We start from the raw sequence: 20,466 nt of genomic DNA on the forward strand, positions 1-20,466 counted from the left end.
CCTGATCTGGCCACAGTGAGAGAAGATGCACCTAACCCTCAAAAGACTTGAGGTCCCAGAGAGTGGGGATGTCTGGTGGGTCGGGGTGGGGGCGGGGACAAACTCTTGGACACAGGGGTTGACAGGGGAGGAGGAATGGGATGAGGTACTGTCAGAGGAAGAACCAGGAGGGGTACAATGACTGGACTGTAAAAAGAAGTGAAGAAATATAAATTTTACTGATAAAAAAGTCAAGAAATAACTTTACTATTGATGTGCAGGCATCTCTGTAGAATGGTTAGATACCTTTGGATTTATTCCTAGGAGAGGTATAGCGGAATCATATGAAAATTTAATTTTTAGTGCTTTCATTTCAGTTCAACTTAGATGCCTGTTGACAGTTTAGAAAAATTTTAGTAAATATATACTAAGCTTCATTTGTAAATACATGAAATTGCATTAGTCATAAATAAGAATGAAATTAATATCCTGTGCAGAAACATGGATGGAAATCATCATATTGAAAATAAGCCAGACTCGAAAAGACAAATATTAGAGTTTCCTCTTTTATGTGGATCCTAAATTGACGTATATACACATGTCATGGGACAGTATGATATGGACAAGTGAGGCAAAGGTGGGGACTAATAAGGTGAACGAAAGCATATAAGGAACAGGTGTGGTCAAAGCACACTATATACTTGAATGAAAATATCTTTAGAAAATCCAACACAAAGACCAATACAAAAAAATTAATCTGCCACATTAACATTCTGAAAGAATAAACTTGAAACCATGTGAACAATACCAGAAAGCACTTAATGAAATTCATCATTCAACCATGCTGAAAACTCTTAAAGATTTCAACAAATATTAGGAAAGGACTTACCACACCTGATAAAGGGCAGCTAAAAAAAGGCAAAATAAACAAAAGTCTACACCTCATGTGGTGCTTTAAAAGAGAATGGTCCCCGGAGGCTTATGTATTTGAATGTTTGCTCCCCAGTTGGTGGAACTGTTTGGGAGAGAACAGGAGGTGTGGGCTTGTTGAAGAATGTATGTGAAAAGTCCACAACATTTCCTGTTAGGTTTTGCCTCATGCCTGTGGAACAGATGTGAGCTCTTAGCTGTCACTCCCAGCGTCATGCCAAGCCCGCCTGCCTGCCTGCCTGCTGCCATGTTCCCTGCTATAAAGGCTCTAACCATCTGGAACCATGAGCCCCAACTTAAATGCTTTCTTGTATAAGAAAAATTTCAATTGCCCTGGCAATTTTGCTTTGCCATAGCAATTGGAAAGTAACAAAGAAACATATTTAAAATTAAATGAATTTTTTTACTGTTGATATCAAGAACAAGACAAATATGCCCATATTTATGACTTCTATTCAACAAGAAACTAAAGTAAGGAAAAGAAAAGCATAAAGGAAATAAAGCTATATAAAATAAAAAAGACATGTGTAAATTTGATGAAGGATACCTGACACCTCTAAAAAGATAACTGTGAAACACCACTGAGAAAACCAAAATAAAGATTCTGACATTTTTACTTCCCCACTTCCTTCTAACTCCTGACTGACCCTGGTACTTCCTACACATGGCCATTCACAGTGAAACAAGATACCTACAACTTCTATTTAGGAATCGTAAAAAATAACTTTTCAACATCAGCTGTCTCCTGACTTGTTGACTTCATCAAACTCAAACAATATCCAAAAAAAAACTCTACCCTTAAAAATAAACAAATAAGGTTAACTGAACAGAAAAGAGCCCAGAAATAAAACCACATATAGATCATTCCATTTACAATGGTTTCCAATGTTGGAGAGGCAGAAAAACGTAGATCTTTGTTGTTTGCTGGTGAGCCCACCTACACACAAAGTGGATGGCACCTGTTGAACAACATCTGAAGTTGAGTTCTATCCTCCACACACATATTGCATGTGAGTGTGCTCTCTCTCTCTCTCTCTCTCTCTCTCTCTCTCTCTCTCTCTCTCTCTCTCTCTCTCACACACACACACACACACACACACACACACACACACACACACACACGCACACACACACAGAGAACCAAGGTTTTTATATTATATTCGTCTAAAAATAATTACAGACCTAAAATGAAAATATTGCTATTATCTTTCCTTAGACTCAATCCCTCAGTCTTATCCCTGGCACTGCGAAAGAACACCAGATGCATTAGCCTCCCTTCCTCCTGTGAAACCCACAGACCATCCCCTCCTAACCTCCCTCCCCCAACACATCATTGTACCCCAACCTGTGACTCTAGAAGGCACATCCTGCTAAACCACAGGCCAGGCATTCCAGAAGATCTGAAAGGCTGCTTACAGACCTTCTCCGCCATTGTTCCTCTAGACCCAAGACCTCAATCTCATCCCTAGCACTGCAACAAATTATCAGCTACAGCTCCCTTTTCCCTGCCCACATCTCCTGGGGATCCAACAAACCATCCCCTCCTAACTTCCCTCCCCCACTAGTCACTGTAGCCCAGCCTCCAAACACCAGTGGTCATTCCCTGTAAATACACCAGCTGAGCAGGCAACACACAGCCATCACATTCTCCAAAAATCCAAGGGGGTGGGGGGAGAAACCAAGGAATAAAACACTTGCATACTAAACAAAGAAAGAATATTAAAAGCTGTATAGGGAAAAAACTGTGTAACATACAAATGAAGATCTATTAAAATTACACCTAATTTCTCAATGGAGAAATTAAAGGCCAGAAGAGCCTTGGGAAAAAATGTGCTGTAGATTCTAAGAGAACACTCCAAACTATTACACCAAACAGAACATCTAATCACAAAGATGGAGAAAGTAAGAATTCTATGATAAAATCAAATTTAAACAATATTTATCTATAAATATAGCCCTACAAAAATGCTAGAAGAAAAATTCCAATCTAAAGAGGTTAACTACAACCTAGAAGTGCTATATTGTGAAATTATTGTGTGTGTGTGTGTGTGTGTGTGTGTGTGTGTGTGTGTGTGTGAAGAAACAACAAAGACATCTATAAAACTGCATAGTTTCTTTTAAAAAAATCCACATGAAATTGAAATTGCAAAGCTTCTAAGGCCAAGGACACTGTCAAAAGAACAAAATAGCAACCAACAGATTGGAAAAAGATCTTTACCAATCCTACATCTAATAGAGGGCTAGTATCCAATATACACAAAGAATTCAAAAAGTTAGACTCTAGAGAATCAAAGAATCCTATTAAAAATGGGGTACAGAACTAAACAAAGAATTCTCGACTGAGCAATATCAAATGAGACGCACCTAAAGAAATGTTTAACATCCCTAGTCAGGGAAATGCAAATCAAAACAACCCTAATATTCCACCTCACACCAGTCTGAATGGCTAAGATCAAAAACTCAGATGACAGCAAATGCTGCTGAGGATGTGGAGAAAGAGTAGCACTACTCCATTGCTGGTGGGGTTATAAACTGGTACAACTACTCTGGAAATCAGTCTGGCAATTTCTCAGAATATTGGACATAGTACTACCTGAGGACACAGATATACCCAAAAGTAGCTCCAACCTATAACAAGGACACATGCTCCACCATGTTCATAGCAGCCTTATTTATAATAGCCAGAAGCTGGAAAGAACTCAGATGTCCTTCAACAGAGGAATGAATACAGAAATTGTGGTACATTTATACAATGGAGCATTACTCGGCTGTTAGAGTTTATGAAATTCCTAGGCAAACGAATGGAACTAGAGACTATCATCCTGAGTCAGGTAACCCAGTCACAAAAGAACACACATGGTATGCACTCACTTGTAAGTGGATACTAGTGCCCCCACAAAAAGAAGAGCTTGGAATACCCAAGAAACCATCCACAGAACTTATGAAGCTCAAAAAGAAGGAAGACCAGAATGTGGATGCCTCAGTCCTTCTTAGAAGGGAGAACAAAAAAAGGGGAGGAAATAAATACAAGGTCAAATAGAGGAGCAGTGATTGAAGAAAAGATCTACAGAGACTGCCTCACCTGGAAAACCACCACATAAGCAGCCACCAAACCCAAGCACTATTGCTGATGCCAAGAACCAGACATGGATGTCTCCTCAGAGGCTCTCCCAGAATCATACAGATACAGATGAGGATGTTTGCAGCAGACTGAACACAGAGACCCCAATGAAAGAGCTAGAGAAAGGACTGAAGGAGCTGAAAGATTTGCATCCTCATGGGAAGAACAACATCATCATTAGCTAAGGAACTGAGGTGAAGAGGGTGATTGGGAAATGGAGCACCTTCATGGAATCAAGTTGAGGGGGAGGAGGGAATAGAGTGGGGGAAGGGTATAACATTTGAAATGTAAATACAGAGAATATCCAATAAAATTGAAAAAAAATTAAAATCAGAATGAGATATCATCATATATATACATATCATATAATAAAAAAGAAATTATGTAATTATAATCTCAAAAATATAAGGTTTTGTAAACAATGAGTCAGGAATGTGAGAACAGTTCTATTTGAATTTGGTGTAATTATACTGTGGTCTTTCTCAGATGGGAGGAAATACAGAGACAAAGAGTAAAGCAAAGGCCATCCAGAGACTGCCCCACCTGTTGATTCATCCCATATCCAGCCACCAAACCCAGACAATATTGTGGTTACCAAGAAGTGCATGCTGACAGGAGCCTGATATAGCTGTCTCCTGAGAGGCTGTGCCAGATCATGACAAATACAGAGGCGGATGCTCTCAGCCAACTATTGAACTGAGAATGGGGTCCTTAATGGATGAGTTAGAGAAAGGATTGAAGGAGCTCAAGGGGCTTGCAACCCCATAAGAGCAACAATTTCAATCATCCAGTGCTCCCATGGACTAAACCACTATCCAAAATGTAGAAATGGACAGATCCATGGCTCCAGCAGAGGATGGCCTTCTTGGGCATCAATAAGAAGAGAAGCCCTTAGTCCTGCCAAGGCTCAATGCCCCAGTGTAGGAGAATGTCAGGGAGGGGAGGCAGGAGAGGATAGGAGGGGGCACCCTCATAGAAGCAGGGGAAGGGAGATGATGGTATGGGGATTTATGGAGGGGGAAACTGGGAAAGGGGATAACATTTAAAATGTAAAAAAAAAGTATATCCAAAAAGAAAAAAAAAAAAACCCTTAATACTGTGAATGCTAATTAAAATATTAGTAAGTGTACTGGGGACTATCCCAAAAGCTGTTGCCTATACATGGGATATGTTCCTCAACCTGGGCTGCCTTGTCTGGCCTCAGTGGGAGAGTAGCCTTGCGGAGACTTAAAGTGCCAGGAATAAGGGAATAACCAGAGGGCCCCCACCTGCTCAGAAGACAACAAAGGGAGGAAGACGGGATAAACTAACCAGGAGAGGGGCAGTGAGCAGGATGTAAGTAAATAGAAAAAAAGAAAAAAAATCAGAAATTAATTTAAAAAATTCAAGGTAGTGATAATAGCATACATTAACTTGATATAGAGCAATAGGAATTAAGTATTGCTCTTGGGAATGTAAACTGGTACCGTGAGTTTGAAAACACTTTGGCAGTTTTTATAAAGATAAGTATACACTTATCATAAGTCTCAGTAATTCCAAACTTATGTATTTACCAAATGATATGCAAACATATATTCACATAAAGACATATGTGTGTTTTTATTTACCTGCATTTATGATTATCAAATATGAACTACCTACCCATCAAGATATGTAAGACTAACAAATTGTAACATAGGTTGAATATCCCTTACTTACCTGTTTGATTCAGAAAAAAAATTCAGATTTTGGAACATTTACATAGACTTTGCTAGTTGAGTATCCCTAATTCAAAAATTGATCAGCCTATAATACAGAATTTTTTGAGTATTATTTGGTGCTCAAAGGTTTTCAGATTTGTGGGCCACTTTAGGTCCTTTAATTTGGGGTATTAAACAGATATCTTCATAACATGTAATACTATTCAACACCAAAATGAATATGTAAAACAATGGGGAGAAACTGCAAACTAATGCTTATGAATGAATGAAGCAAGGCTGTCCCCAAAGAGAACACATGACAGGATTCCCTTTATAGAATTCCTAATAAAGACAAATCTAATGTATAATGTAAAAGGTATGACAGTAATTATCCAGGACTAAAGGAGTGGTAGGTACTGATTCCAAGGGGCACATGGAAAATTTTTCTGAAACATAGCACTATCTATGCCTAGTGGTTACACCGTTGCATGCCTTGTCAAAAAGCATCATACTGTATGCTTAAATGGCATATATTTTACTTTGTGTAAATCATACTTTAATAAAAAAACTAATTCTAGAAGAGAACATTGACCATAAAGTTAGACGATCAAACAGAGAGATGGGTCTGTGTTCAGAAAAATAATGAACCATTTTAAGGCACTTACTTAGAAACAGAACAGAAAGCAGAGAAATCTGTTGAAGGCATCTTGCTTATCTCTTTATCAGCCTCGAAGTCTCACTCAGCGGGCACTGCTTAATATGAATCCGTGCGCACGGACTTTGTCACCCCGTCCACGAGCTACAGTCTCCACAAGAGTCCCTTCCCTGGCAGTTCACTCCGCCTGCCCCTCTGTCTCCATCCCGGGTGGAATTCCCTGGAGTCTTCTTTCCTCCACCACCCATCACAAACATCACCTCAAAGCCTGGTAACTTTTCAAACGGGTTTATATAATAGATTCTCAATTCACAAACCCTCTACACAAGAAGATTACATCAAATGCACAAAGATAATAAATTTCTGAGATAAAGATCTACAGAATTCCCTTTAAATATTTATATCTACCTATGTCCAATTACAGCCACCAGGATCTAAGTCTGCTTTCCCCGGCTCCATCTTGATTTTCTTCAATTCCTGTTCCTCTTCCGTTTTTCTCCCTTTTCCCTCCTACCTCTACACTGTCCAATTATGTATCAACTTAACATAAATCTACAGAAAACTGTAAATGACAGTTGAGTATATTAAAGTGAGAGGAAAAAATGAATAAATGAAAGCAAAAGGAAAAGGCTAATCCTACCTATTTTCAAATAAAGCAATGCCCTTATAAATCAAAAAATAATAATCTAGGAGGCTGAGGTGTGATTTTTTAAAATGTGATAAGAGAAAATATCCAATGAACAGATACATAGAGAGGAGGCCTGGCCTACAGTCCAGAGTGTGGAAATGGGGGCAGAAGGGCACTTTTCCTGGAGAAGAGCCAAGCAAAGTTTATAACAGCATCTGAAATAATGGGAGAAGAAAATTCAGTTCCTAAGACTCCAAAGCTGAGTAAAACAATTTCTAAAACCTTAAAGAAGGGCAATAATGATCGTATTTTCAAATTAGTAGCCTATTGGGGAGGTGGGGGGCTACCACAGACTTCTACCTAGGTCACACTCACTTACCTGAACAGCTCTGGTGTGGGGCTCTCTCCTCCAATGTCCATGGTTCCTCTCCTTGCTCCAACTTGAAGATGACTTCTGGTTTGGGAACTTTAAACCCTGTTCAAAGAACATGATAGAGAACTAGATCCAGATATTGCTTTTCACTTGTTATTTGAGAGATTTAAGTACCTTTTATTGGGAATAGAGCAATAATACCAAAAAACTAAAAAGATGACGTAGACCCAAGGCCAATACCAACACACACTATCAGATGTCCCACATGTCCCTACAGATGATAATGTAAATACCCACATTGAAATCAAGGCTCTCAGTGGCAGCCCACAAAGTGGCCCTTCCTTCTGAAACAGAGAAGGTGGTTTTTCATTACTTATGGTGTCAGGGTTTATGGTAGCAATTGCAACCCTGCTGCCTTCTGAACTATTCATAATGCCAATCTTTCATTTTCTTTAAGTATAACACACACTCACACCTAAACAGCATCACATTCTAATTCCTACCTATGAAACCACAGAAGTACTTCCTTCCTTTTCTCCCATCTGTCTCCTTTAGTCCAAGTTGGTAATGTCTCTACTGAAATAATTGACTAGATCCAAAAATTAACCACTAAATCTTTTTGAGCAATGTGTTCATACATACCTTTGATATTTTCTAAATTTTTGCAATGGATGGGATAGTTTTAGTGGTCCAAATGAGAATGGTCCCCAGAGTTGCATATGTTTGATTACTTGGTCCCCAGTTGGTGGGATTGTTTGGGAATAGGAGGTGTGTCACTGTGGCTTTGGGGTTTCAAAAGACTTAGTCTTTTGTGTTTTTCTCTACCTGTGGTTGTTACCTAAAGATGTAAGATCTCAGCTATAACTCCAGCACCATGCCTGCCTGCCCCATGGACTCACCTTCTAAAATTGTAATCTGTCAATAAACTCTTTCTTCTATAAGTTGCCTTGATCTTTCTTCTATATGTTTCATAGGGATAGAAGTTAGGCACTGAGCATTTTCAGAATCATTAAATAAAAATGTCCTCCTTTAAGAATTTCTTTTATGATTTAACTATTTCCTTTCACATTATGTGATAAGCATCAAGGATAAATCATACTATGGTTTCCCCAATGTTTAGAAACTCCTCGGATAAATATTAAAGTTCACTACTTATAAGTACTACTTTCGAGTTGAGAGAATACAATCTCACCATGATCTTTGTGCCTTTGAAATAAGGATTAACTTTCCTTTCATTTGTATTAGCATGCTCCATATTCTGACACTTCACTTTTAACATGTTTAAATCAATAGGTTTTTCAAATAAATCTATGCTTCTTTTTGAGACAGTATCTTACTATCTATCCCTGGCTGTCTAGGAACTCACCATGTGAACCAGGTTTCTTACTGGCTCACAAAGACCTACCTGCCTCATCCTCCCAAATGCTGAGATTAAAGGCATATATTACCACACCCTGCTTTCTAGGTCAAAATCCTAAATTTTTTCCCACCCTCAACTCATTCTACCTATCCAAAACCTTTTTCATATTTTAATTATTTTGTGGGTTTTGTGTGTATATGTGTGTAAGTCTATGTATGCCACAGCGTGTGTTGAGAGGTCAGAAAACAACATCCAGAAATTACTGCTGTTTCAATGATGAGACCCAGAGGTTAAGCTCAGGTTATCAGACTCGCAGGAGAAGCACAAATACCTGCTGCCTCCCTTGCATATTGGGTGTTTTTTTTAAAGCAACACTCCATTTCTGAAGACAGCTACATATAAATAAAAATTAGTAAAAAAAAAAATTTTAAAGACTAGATAGTCACAATCTGTCACTAGCTCTGTAGGTTCCCGAAGAGTTAAAGACCATAACTAAGATATCATTGAAGTTTTGTACAGATAAACCCAATCAATATTTTATCTTCTGTCCTTGTACCTACAATAAATCATTAATTCCCTTTTAATGACCTTTGGCTACCTGTTTTATAACCTCTTGGAATGTGTTCTAAGTTGTAAATGCCATTAACTCATGATACTTGAAATTTTTAATATTAAGAGAGGGCTTTAATAGCAGTCCTATAATAAAGGAATTAATATTTACTATTATAATTTGGGAAGTCTTATAGGATCATCCTTAAGAAATCATCTATTTATCTATATAACATCACTACAAGGCAATAGATCTTCATTAATCTGCCAAATCTACCCAACAGGGTGGGCTAACACCTAGAGATTGTTATATGTGTTTAATAGTAATTAAACATATTGAAACATATAAGAAACATAAACGAAAGACATATAAGCTGCAAGAAGCAATCCAGAGATGAGGTCTCTATGGGACCTTTCCTCATAGGGCTCACCAAACATAAGTCATGCAAAAGCTGTGGGCCACTTCCAGAAAGAACACCTACTAGCCTTAGTCTTACTCAGTGGCTCCTGACAGCTTGCCTTCCCTATACACCCAAATTTTTATTCTTTCAAAAACAAAAACAAACAAAAAACAAAAACAAAAAAACCACCATCAAGGGTACACAACTATGCCCAGAAGCAGATTGTGTGTTTCATTCTGCCAAACGCTGCCCACAGGGAGATAGCTTGACCATCAAGAGTTCCAACAAAACCAGGCTTAGACTAGAAGACACCCCTTGTCCCTATACCTAGACTAACTGGGACTCCCCCCCTCCCCAACCGGGCTCAGAGGTTGCTACCTTCCTTCCAGTAGCCTGGGAGCAGATAGTGTGCTCCAGCCCCCCTCCCACACTGCTCACACCCAGACTCAGCTTGACTTCCAGGAATTCCCGCACAACAAGGCTCACAGGTGAGTCCACTATCCATATAATTGGACAGAAAATAATACTCAACAGATACAAGAAGATTGAATTAATTACATGTTTTCTACAAGATCACCACAGACTAAGGCTGGTCTTCAATAACAACATAAACAACAGAAAGCCCACATACAGATGAAAGCTGAATAACTATGATAACTTGGTCAAGAAAGAACTAAAAAAATTAAAGACTTTCTAAAATGTAAAGAAAAATGAAGGCATACCATACCCAAACTTATGGGACACAATCAAAGCAGTACTAAGAGGAGAATTTATAGCACAAAGTGCCTCCATAAAGAAATCCTATACTATCAATTTAATAGCACATCTGAAAGCTCTAGAAAAAAAAACCAAATATACCACACCTAAGTGGAGTAGAGCGAAGAAAACAATCAAATTCAGGGCTAAAATCAACCAAGGAGAAACAAAGTGTACAAAAATGGGGCAGGAGAGATGGTTCAGTGGTTAAGAGCACTCACTGCTCTTCCAGAGGTCCTGAGTTCAATTCCCAGCAACCACATGGTGGCTCACAACCATCTGTAATGGGATCTGATGCCCTCTTCTGGTGCGTCTGAAGACAGCAACAGTGGGCTCACATAATAAATAAATAAAAACAAAAAACAAACAAACAAAAAAAAACTAAAGTGTACAAAAAAAAAAGAAAAAAAAGAAAAATTGGAGCTGGTTCTGAAAGGAAAAAAAAGATAGTTAAAACTGTAGCCAAACTAAGAAAATGGAGAAAGTATCCAACTTAACAAAATCAGAAATGAAAAGGGAGGGGCTGGCGAGATGGCTCATTGGTTAAGAGCACTAACTACTCTTCCAGAGGTCCTGAGTTCAAATCCCAGCAACCATATGGTGGCTCACAACCATCTGTAATGGGATCTGATACCCTCTTCTGATGTGTCTGAATACAGCTACAGTATACTTACATAAAATAAATAAATGAATATTAAAAAAAGAAATGAAATGGGAGACAACAGAAACTGAGGAAATTCAAAAAATCATATACCAAAAAGCCTATACTCAACAAAACTGGAAAATCTAAAGGAAATGAACAATTTTCTAGACAGATACCAGGTACCAAAGGTAAATCAGGATCAGAAACAATTAAAACAGTCCCATAACTCCTAAATAAATAGAAGAGGTCACTAAAAGTCTCCCAACCAAAAAAGGCCCAGGACTAGATGGTGTTAGTACAGAATTCTATCAGACCTCCAAAGAAGACCTAATAATAATACTCTTCAAACTATTCCATAAAATAGAAACACAAGAAACACTAGCCAATTCGTGCTTAGCCTAAACCACACAAAAACCCTACAAAGAAAGAGAACTTCAGACCAATTTCCCTCATGTATATTGATGCAAAAATACTCAATAAAATTCTTGCAAACCAAATCCAAGAACACAACAAAACGATCATTCACCATGATCAAATAGGCTTCATCCCGGAGATGGTTTAATATACAGAAATCCATCAACGTAATTCACTATATAAACAACCTCAAAAAAAAAAAAAAAGAACCCCCCACATGATCATCTCACTAGATGCTAAGAAAGCATTTGACAAAATTCAACACCCCTTCATGTTAAAAATCAGGAATTCAAGGCCCATACTTAAACATGGTAAAAAGTAAAGCAGTAGCCAACATCAAACTAAATGGAAAAGAAGGATACCCTCTCTCCCCGTACCTATTCAATATAGTACTGAAAGCCCTGGCCAGAGCAATAAGACAATAAAAAGAGGTCAAGGGGATACAAATTGGAAAGGAAGAAGTCAAAATATCACTATTTGCAGATGATATGATAGTATACTTAAGTGACCCCAAATATTTCACCAGAGAACTTTTACAGCTAATAAACAACTTCAGCAAAGTGGCTGGCTATAAAATTAACTGAAACAAATCAGTAGCCTTTTTATTCTCAAAGGATAAAAAGACTGAGAAAGAAATTAGAGAAACAACACCCTTCACAATAGTTACAAACAATATGAAGTACCTTGGTGTGACCCTAACCAAGCAAGTGAAGGATCTGTATGACAAGAACTTTAAGTCTCTGAAAAAAGAAATCAAAGCAGATCTCAGAAGATGGAAAGATCTCTCATGCTCATGAATCAGCGAGATTAATTTAGTAAAAATGGCTATATTAACAAACGCAATCTACAGATTTAATGCAATCCCCATCAAAATTCCAACTCAATTCTTTAAGGAGATAGAGAAATTCTCAAATTCATTTGGAACAACAAAAAACCCAGGATACTGAAAACTATTCTCAACAATAAAAGAACCGGGGGAATCACCATCCCTGACCTCAAACTGTACTACAGACCAATGGTGATTAAAAACCACATGGTATTGGTACAGAGGCAGGCAGGTAGATCAATGGAATGGAACTAAATAACCAGAAATGAACCCACACACATATAGTCACTTGATCTTTGACAAAGAAGCCAAAACCATGCAGTGGAAAAAATAAAGCATTTTCAACAAATGGTGCTGGTTCAACTTGGGATCAGCATGTAGAAAAATTCAAATTGATCCATTTTTATCTTCTTGTACAAAGCTCACATACAAGTGGATCAAGGATCACAACATAAAACAGATAAACTGAATCTAGTAGAAGAGAATATGGAAAAGAGCCTTGAACATATAGGCACAAGGGAAAATTTCCTGAAAAGAACACCAATGTTCTAAGATCAATAACTGACAAATGGGACCTCATAAAATTGCAAATCTTCTGTAAGGCAAAGGACACTGTAATTAGGACAAAATGGCAACCTACAGATTCGGAAAAGTTCTTTACCAACCTTACATCCAATAGAAGACTAACACCCGAAATATACAAAGAACTCTATAGAAGTTAGACTCCAGAGAGCCAAATAATAGGTACAGAGCTAAACAAAGAATTTTCAACTGAAGAATTCCTAATGGCCAAGAAGCACCAAAAGAAATGTTCAACATCCTTAGTCACCAGGGAAATGTAAATCAAAACAACCCTGAGATTCCACCTCACACCAATCAGAATGGCTAAGATCAAAAACTCAGGTGACAGCAGATGCTGATGAGGATGTGGAGAAAGAGGAACACTCCTCCACTGTTGGTGGGATTGCAAACTGGTACAACTACTCTGGAAATCAGTCTGGCAGTTCCTCAGAAATTTGGTCATAGCTCTATCTGAAGACCCAGCTATATTACTACTGGGTATATACCCAAAATATACTCTAACAAGGACAGGTGCTCTACTATGTTCATAGCAGCTTTATTTATAATAGCCAGAAGCTAGAAACAAGCCAGATGTTCCTCAATGGAATAATGGATACAAAAAAATGTGGTACATTTACACAGTAGAATACTACTCAGCTATTAAGAACAATAACTTCATGAATTTTGCAGACAAATGAATAGAACTAGAAAATATCTTGAGTGAGGTAACCCAGACCCAAATGGACACACATGGTATGTTCTCACTGATACATAGATATTAGCTCAAAAACTAAGATTTCCTACAATATATCTCACAGACCATATGAAGTTTAGCAAGAAGGGAGATCAAAGTATGAATCTTTCAATCCTCTTTAGAAGGGGGAACAAAATAATCATGGTAGAGGGAGGGAAGGAAAAAGGAAGGGGAAGGGAATAAAAGGAGGGCAGGATCAGGTATGGGAAGAAACAGGAAAAGTCCAGAGAATCAGGAGAATAGAAATATGTAGCAGTGGAGGGTGGGGAACAGGAGTAGGGGACCACTAGAAAGTCACAGATGCCAGGGAAGCGAGAGCTTCCCAGGACCCTACAGGGATGACATTAGCTAAAACAGCCAACAGAAAGGAGACAGAAGCTGAAGAGATACCTCTAGTAGATAAGCACAGCCCCCAGTTGAGGAATAGGGCCATCCACCCATCTCCAAAATTTTAACCCAGAATGTTTCCTGTCTAAAGGAAATCCGGGGACAACAAATGGAGTGGAGACTGAAGGAAAGGCCATTTAGATACTGTCCCACCTTGGGATCTATCCCATATGTAGACAGTAGTAAATCCAGATAATATTGCTGATGCCAAGAAGTGCTTGCTGACAGGAGCCTAGTATAACTGTCTTCTATGAGGCTCCACTAGCACCTGACTATAACAGATGCTGATACCCACAGCCAACTGTCAGACTGAGTCCAGGACCTCAATGGAGGAATTAGGAGAAGGACTGAGGGAGTTGAAGGAGCAATGCAACCTCATAGGAAGAACAACAATATCAACTAACAGGACACCTCAGAGCTCCCAGGAACTAAACCAGCAACCAAAGAGTATACATGGGGGGGGGGGGGGACTCATGGCTCCAGCTGCATATGTAGCAGAGGATGGCCTTGTCTGGTATCAATGGGAGAAGAGGTCCTTGGTCCTGTGGATTCTTGATGCCCCAGTATAGGAGAATGCTTGAGTGGTGGGGTGGAAGTGGGTGAGTAGGTGGAGGAGTACTCACTTTAAAGGCAAAGGGGACAGGGAAGGGATTGGGGGTTTGCAGAGGGGAGACCGGGAAGAGGGACAACATTTGAAATGTAAATAGTAAATGCAGAGAATTTCCAATAAAAAAAAGAAATGTAAATAAATAAAATAATCAATTAATAAAAAATAAAACAAAAGATAGGGATGAGGAATAAATATGATAAATTATACAAAACAAATGTTAATTAAAAGGAAGAATAAAATATAAAAAATACCCATCCAGTTTAATTTGGGCTGCCCATATACTCTAAGATGTGTAGCTTTCCACTGGAATTTAGTTCACCTAAATAGTTCAGGGACCATACTCTAAAAGAAAACCGGCTCTCCTCTCAGTACCTATCCATTACCAATACATCTTCAGCTAAGGGTAAGACTCTCGCCCTCCAAGGTGAGTTAGTTGTTTGTCTGAATTGACCTTTCAACCATATTGTGCATGTTTTCACAATCACCTTGAGTTCATATATGCAATTTCCCTACTATATCCTGAAACTACTGCTTCCATGTAACAAGCTACCACCTCTGGCTCTTACATCTTTCCTCCTCCTGTTCTGCAATGATTTTTCTCTGGAAACAATTTAATCTACAGCAAGCTCCTCATGACACAATGGGACAGGTATGCTTACCCACTGACAGCAGGTGACTGTAGTTCTCCAGCATTACATCCTGGTACAGGCATCTTTGAAAAGAGTTCAATTGCTGCCATTCCCCTCTACTGAAATCTACTGCCACATCCTCAAATGACATTGGAACCTGTAACAACATAAACTGGTTCAAGACATTGTATACCTATCAGAATGGCTAAGATCAATAACATAAGTGATAGCTCATGCTGGCAAGGATGTGAAACAAGGAGAACTATTCCTTTTTAGTAAAAGAACTACTTGTACCACTATGGAAATCAATATAGCAGTTTCTCAAAAAGCTGGGAATTGATCTACTCAAGATTCAGCTTTGCCATTCTTGAGCATATACCCAAAGGACACTCCATCCTACAACAAAAACACTTGCTTAACTATGTTCATTGTGGCTTTATTCACAATAGCCAGAAACCTAAAACAAAGATGTCTCTCAACAGAAGAGTGAATAAATAAAATGTGGTACATTTACAAAATAGACTATTACTTGGCTATTAAAAATGACATAAGATTTGCAGGCAAACAGAAGGAACTAAAACAATCATCCTGAGGTCACCCAGATTCAGAAAGATAAATAATTTATGTATTCACTTATACAGGGAAATAAGCAAATGATAATCAAGCCAATATCCATAGACTCAGAGGTTACATAAAGAAGAGGGGCTAGGGGAACACAGGATCTCCCTGGGAAGGAAAAATACAATGGGTTTTTATGGGAGGACTGGGGGCAGGTGGGTATAGGAACAGGAAGAATTAGGTGGAGTGGAGATGGGATGGAGGGAGAGAGCATGGGGAGACATGGCTGGAATTAAGGGGCATTTAGGGAGTGATATGGAAACCTAGTGCTCTGGAATCTTAGAATCTATGAAGATGATACTAATGAAGACCCTAGAAATGGGGGATATGGAATCTCAACGGGTCATCTCTTATCTTCTAGTGGAGGAACTAGGTTTCATTCCATTAAGTTGTTGGCCAAAGGAGTTCCATGGAAATCCCCAAACAACCCAGGTTGATGGTAAGACCAAAAGGGTTGCTCTCTATAAACCGACAGTGGAGCTCTACTATTGAGGACGTTCACATAATTCATTGAACATGGAAAAGTTGAGCTGGTGCATACACAGACCTTTCACTTCTACATGCTGGTATCTTTGGTGAGAAAGGTTACTCTGTAGACTATTATAGGCACCAACCCATCCACCAAACCTTTGACCTACAAGCTGTCCTGCCTGAAAAATATGCTAGGGCAATGGTGGCACAGAACCTGTGGGTGTAGTCTAGAAAATCTGATTTGACTTACTCTACCAGAAATAACCTATAACTGACACTACTTAGATAACCAAGAACCAGAGGCAACAGAACCAAGAGACCTAGACTAAAATCAAACATAATTCCTCTAAAATTTTTAATGATTTCTAAAGATATTCTGCTATTCTCAGAGGCATGCTCCAGCACTACATATAAACAGATAGAGACCCACAGCCAGACATTGAGGATAAAGAGTCTGTACCGGAGTTCTTCATCAAATCCCTTCTTTTCGGTGCTCAGGGAATCCCACAGAAGAGGAGGTAAGGCAGAAAACGTCTAAGAGTCATAAGAGCTGGGGACACCCTGGCACTCTGAATCAACTAAGCAAGATACACATTAGCTCACTGAGACTGAAGCAGAAGCACAGGCTGGTATGGGTCTATAGCAGGTTCATCTTAGAATTATCATGGGACTTCTGACTATGAGAGCAAGTAGGTCTCTGACTCTTTTACGCACACAAGGGACTCTTCCTCCTGTGGGGTTGCCATGTCTCACTTCAATATGAAAGTTTTTGTTTATTATATTTTATTTTCATGTTTTATTGTTGTCTCTTAAAAGCAGGCTCTTTTCTAATAAGAAACAGAATGGGAGTAGATCCTGAGGGGAGGGGAGGGAAGGGGAAAGGCGGTCTAGCAGGTCAGGAAGCAGGAACTGATGAATGTTCCATGGAGGGATGTTATTTACTGGCTTGCTTGAGTTCTAGTCCTGACTTCCTCTGGTGATGAACAGCAATGTGGACAATGTAAGCTGAGCCAAACATGGATGCCTCCTCAGAGGCTCTGACAGAGTCATACAAATACAGGTCCCATCAGACTGAACATGGGAACCCCAATGAAAGAGACTGAAGGAGCTGAATAGATTTGGAACCCCATGGGAAGAACAGCAATGTCAATCAAAGGAACCTTCCAGAACTCCCAGGGACTAAAACACCAACCAGTGCATTCTTGTGGTAAATGAGGTTAAAATGTTGTCCAATCTGCTCCAGTTTGCACTTCCATCAGCAGCATGATACTCATGATGCTTCACGTCCTACTTGTCATTGTCAGGCTTCTTGGCATAAGCCATTCAGGATGGAATGATGGTATTATAATGTAGTTTAAATTTACACTTTTCCTAACAACTGAGACTGAGCACTGTCTAAGGGAACTTTGTTACTATCTTCATTTAAGGCTCCTGTCTACTGCATAGTCTATTTTTCTTACTGTTCAGTTGTTCATTATATATTGAGGGCATAAGTCTCCTGTGATTATCATCTTCCACACTATAAACTGTGATTCACTTCTTATAATACCACAAAGACCAAGGTAATAAACTTTGAGAGTGGGGCATTTCTGGAAAGTAGACTGTGGACTATACACAGCTGTATATTTATTTCTGTTATAGAGATATGTATATTCATAAAAAAACCTGTTTTTAAACTATATTTAGCTTATGATCACCTAATCATATGTAATACTTAAGCAGGCATGTACTTATGTGTATGAGGAAAACATGAACAGGAATTTTCATAAGCCAAATGTAGTAGCATGTATCAATAATTCCAGCATTCAGAAGGCTGAGATAAAATTACTATGGGTTCAATGCCAGCTTACATTACACTACATTAGTAAATTTGAAGAAAGCCTAGACTACCTAGTGAGCTTCTGAAAAATAAAACCAAAAACATAGAACAGAAAGCTGAACATAAACAGAAAGATGAACAATAGAATAGATTTGTCTTTTCACACTTTTGGAATGATTTTTGTCTGTAATATTACTAAAACAGTAAATGTAAAGTTAATCTGTTAGTCAGGCATGGTAACATACACCTTTAATCCTGGAGTTCCAGACCAGCCTAGTCTACACAGTAAGTTGCAGAGCAGTATAGTAAGACCCTTTCTAAAAAAGTTAAACTATTAGTAATACTCTTGAGTGTTGAGCTACTGTATCACTGAAACTGTAAAATACAAACAATGGTGTACTTATGGGGATGTTCTAAAAATTTAGTTATTTAAACAAAAAAACATTAATGGTGTACAATAGAAGATTTAGAAGATAATGTATTTTTCAATTAATTGGAAGAAAAACAAAAGCAATAGAAAGTTGCTAGACATGCTGCCATATACCTATAGTCCCAGAAGGCTGCTGCAGAATGGTAACTAGTCCAAGGCCAGCCCAGGTAACTTAGCAAGAAGACCCTATGTCCAATTTTCAAAACAAAATTAAAGGGCTGGGGTAGGAGCTGGAGAGATGTCTCTATGATTAAGAGCATCAGCCTGACTTCCAAAGGACTTGGGCTTGATTTCCAGCATCCACATGGCAGCTCACAAGCAGTAACTCTAGTCTTAGGAGATCTGATGCCCTTTTCTGGTCTCTGTAGGTACTCACTATGCAGGTGAAATACCCATACATTTAAAAATAATAAAGTGTTCTGTTAAAAGGTTTGGATGTACACTTCATGTAGTGCCTACCAGAGCTAGGACTGTAACTTCAAATGGTTGTTAAAAACTGTATCAGGGTTGGAAAACATGCACAGCAAAATGTTTTTCTATAAGGCTCAGAAATTCAAGATTTCTTGAATTTCTACCCCCTAGGTCACCCTCCTTTTCCCCTCACCTCACAGGCCTTGGCATATTTCCCTGGATGAGTTAGGTCTTGGGTAACCACCATGTTAATGCTATCCCTGGGCTCTCTTGTTGGTAATGATGCTCTGTCCAGATTCTCTGATTCTGTTGAAGTCTGCAGACTTGACAGGATCTTCTAGTGTCAGAAGATACGCAAAGATACCTGAAGAGACACTGTCAGAATCACACAACATTTGCAACATTTTATGATAGTGCCAAAGTACAGTTCAACCTACTGGATACTGGACAGTAGACAAAGTTGTAGAAACATCGAATCTGCTTATTAATCAAAGGGAAATATGAGGAAGTATGTGAGATCTGAACTAAGTCCCAAGCTCAATAAAGCTGAAAACATTTTGAACACTGACACGATACAGAGATGCAAAATTCTACATGTGACTAATAAGATTCACCCTTGCCAAAGAATGAGGTTGCCAAAAATACTGTATAAATTACCTTCAAGTTAAGATGTAATGTTGGGATAAAATGTGTAAGAAATTCGATTATAGATTTGGATTCCACTAAGATACCTCTTCATGCAAATGAAAGTGGTCCAAATCTGCAAAAGAAACACAAAATTAAAAACATTTCTGATCTCAAGCATTCCAAATAATTACCCTGTATAAAGACCCATGTATTATACAAAAACATGTAAATGTGTTCTATACTTTGCATAAAGCTTTTCACCTACTAATTAATAATCTGTGTTTTCATTTTATGTGTGCAGAAACAGAATTAGTGATTATAAGTTAGAACCAGTCTACCTAACTTCAAAGTTCATGTTCACAGGTGGATGTGGTGATGCATGCCTTCAATCCCAGAATTTAGAAGGCAGAGGCAGGCTGCTCTCTGGAGGCTCACCTAATCTACACATCAAGTTCCAGGAAAGCAAGTGCTACATACACAGAGAAACTTGGACCTTCCAAGAAGAACACTACTGCGTAACAAAAATCAGTGACAACTACAGGGGGTGCCTTATTTAAGTGCCAAATGTAACTCAATGAGCCATTTAAGAAAAAAAAATGTTAATACTGTGTGAGCCTCCAACATCTTGACAGTCCTTTCTATGGAATGCTGTAGATAAGGCTTTCATTCTGACTTGGTTTCTTTCCTAGAGCTATAGAGGTGGCTCAGATCACACCTGTAGACAAGATATTTAGCCAGCGGTTTGCAGACTGAACTAGGCTGTGGCCTCTAGTGTCCTGTGAGCAGCAGCTGTGCAGCCTCTCAAAGGCATCAGTCTGCACAGAGGGTTCTGGAA

The 20,466-nt window shown here is 38.7% G+C and overlaps 1 protein-coding gene across 1 annotated transcript; it reads right to left on the reverse strand.

Moving 5' to 3' along the window:
• Positions 1-7,072: 7,072 nt before the first annotated feature.
• ZNF81 (zinc finger protein 81) lies at positions 7,073-19,251 on the reverse strand (the record flags this gene model as incomplete). Its single annotated transcript, XM_080910867.1, has 4 exons — positions 7,073-7,207; positions 7,372-7,467; positions 15,286-15,412; positions 19,198-19,251. 4 exons carry the CDS (start codon positions 19,249-19,251, stop codon positions 7,131-7,133), a joined length of 354 nt encoding a protein of 117 aa, XP_080766993.1. The 3' UTR covers positions 7,073-7,130.
• Between the last annotated feature and the right edge of the window lie 1,215 nt (positions 19,252-20,466).

This window comes from Micromys minutus, assembly GCF_963924665.1.
Source record: "Micromys minutus genome assembly, chromosome: X".
Lineage (NCBI taxonomy): Eukaryota > Metazoa > Chordata > Mammalia > Rodentia > Muridae > Micromys > Micromys minutus.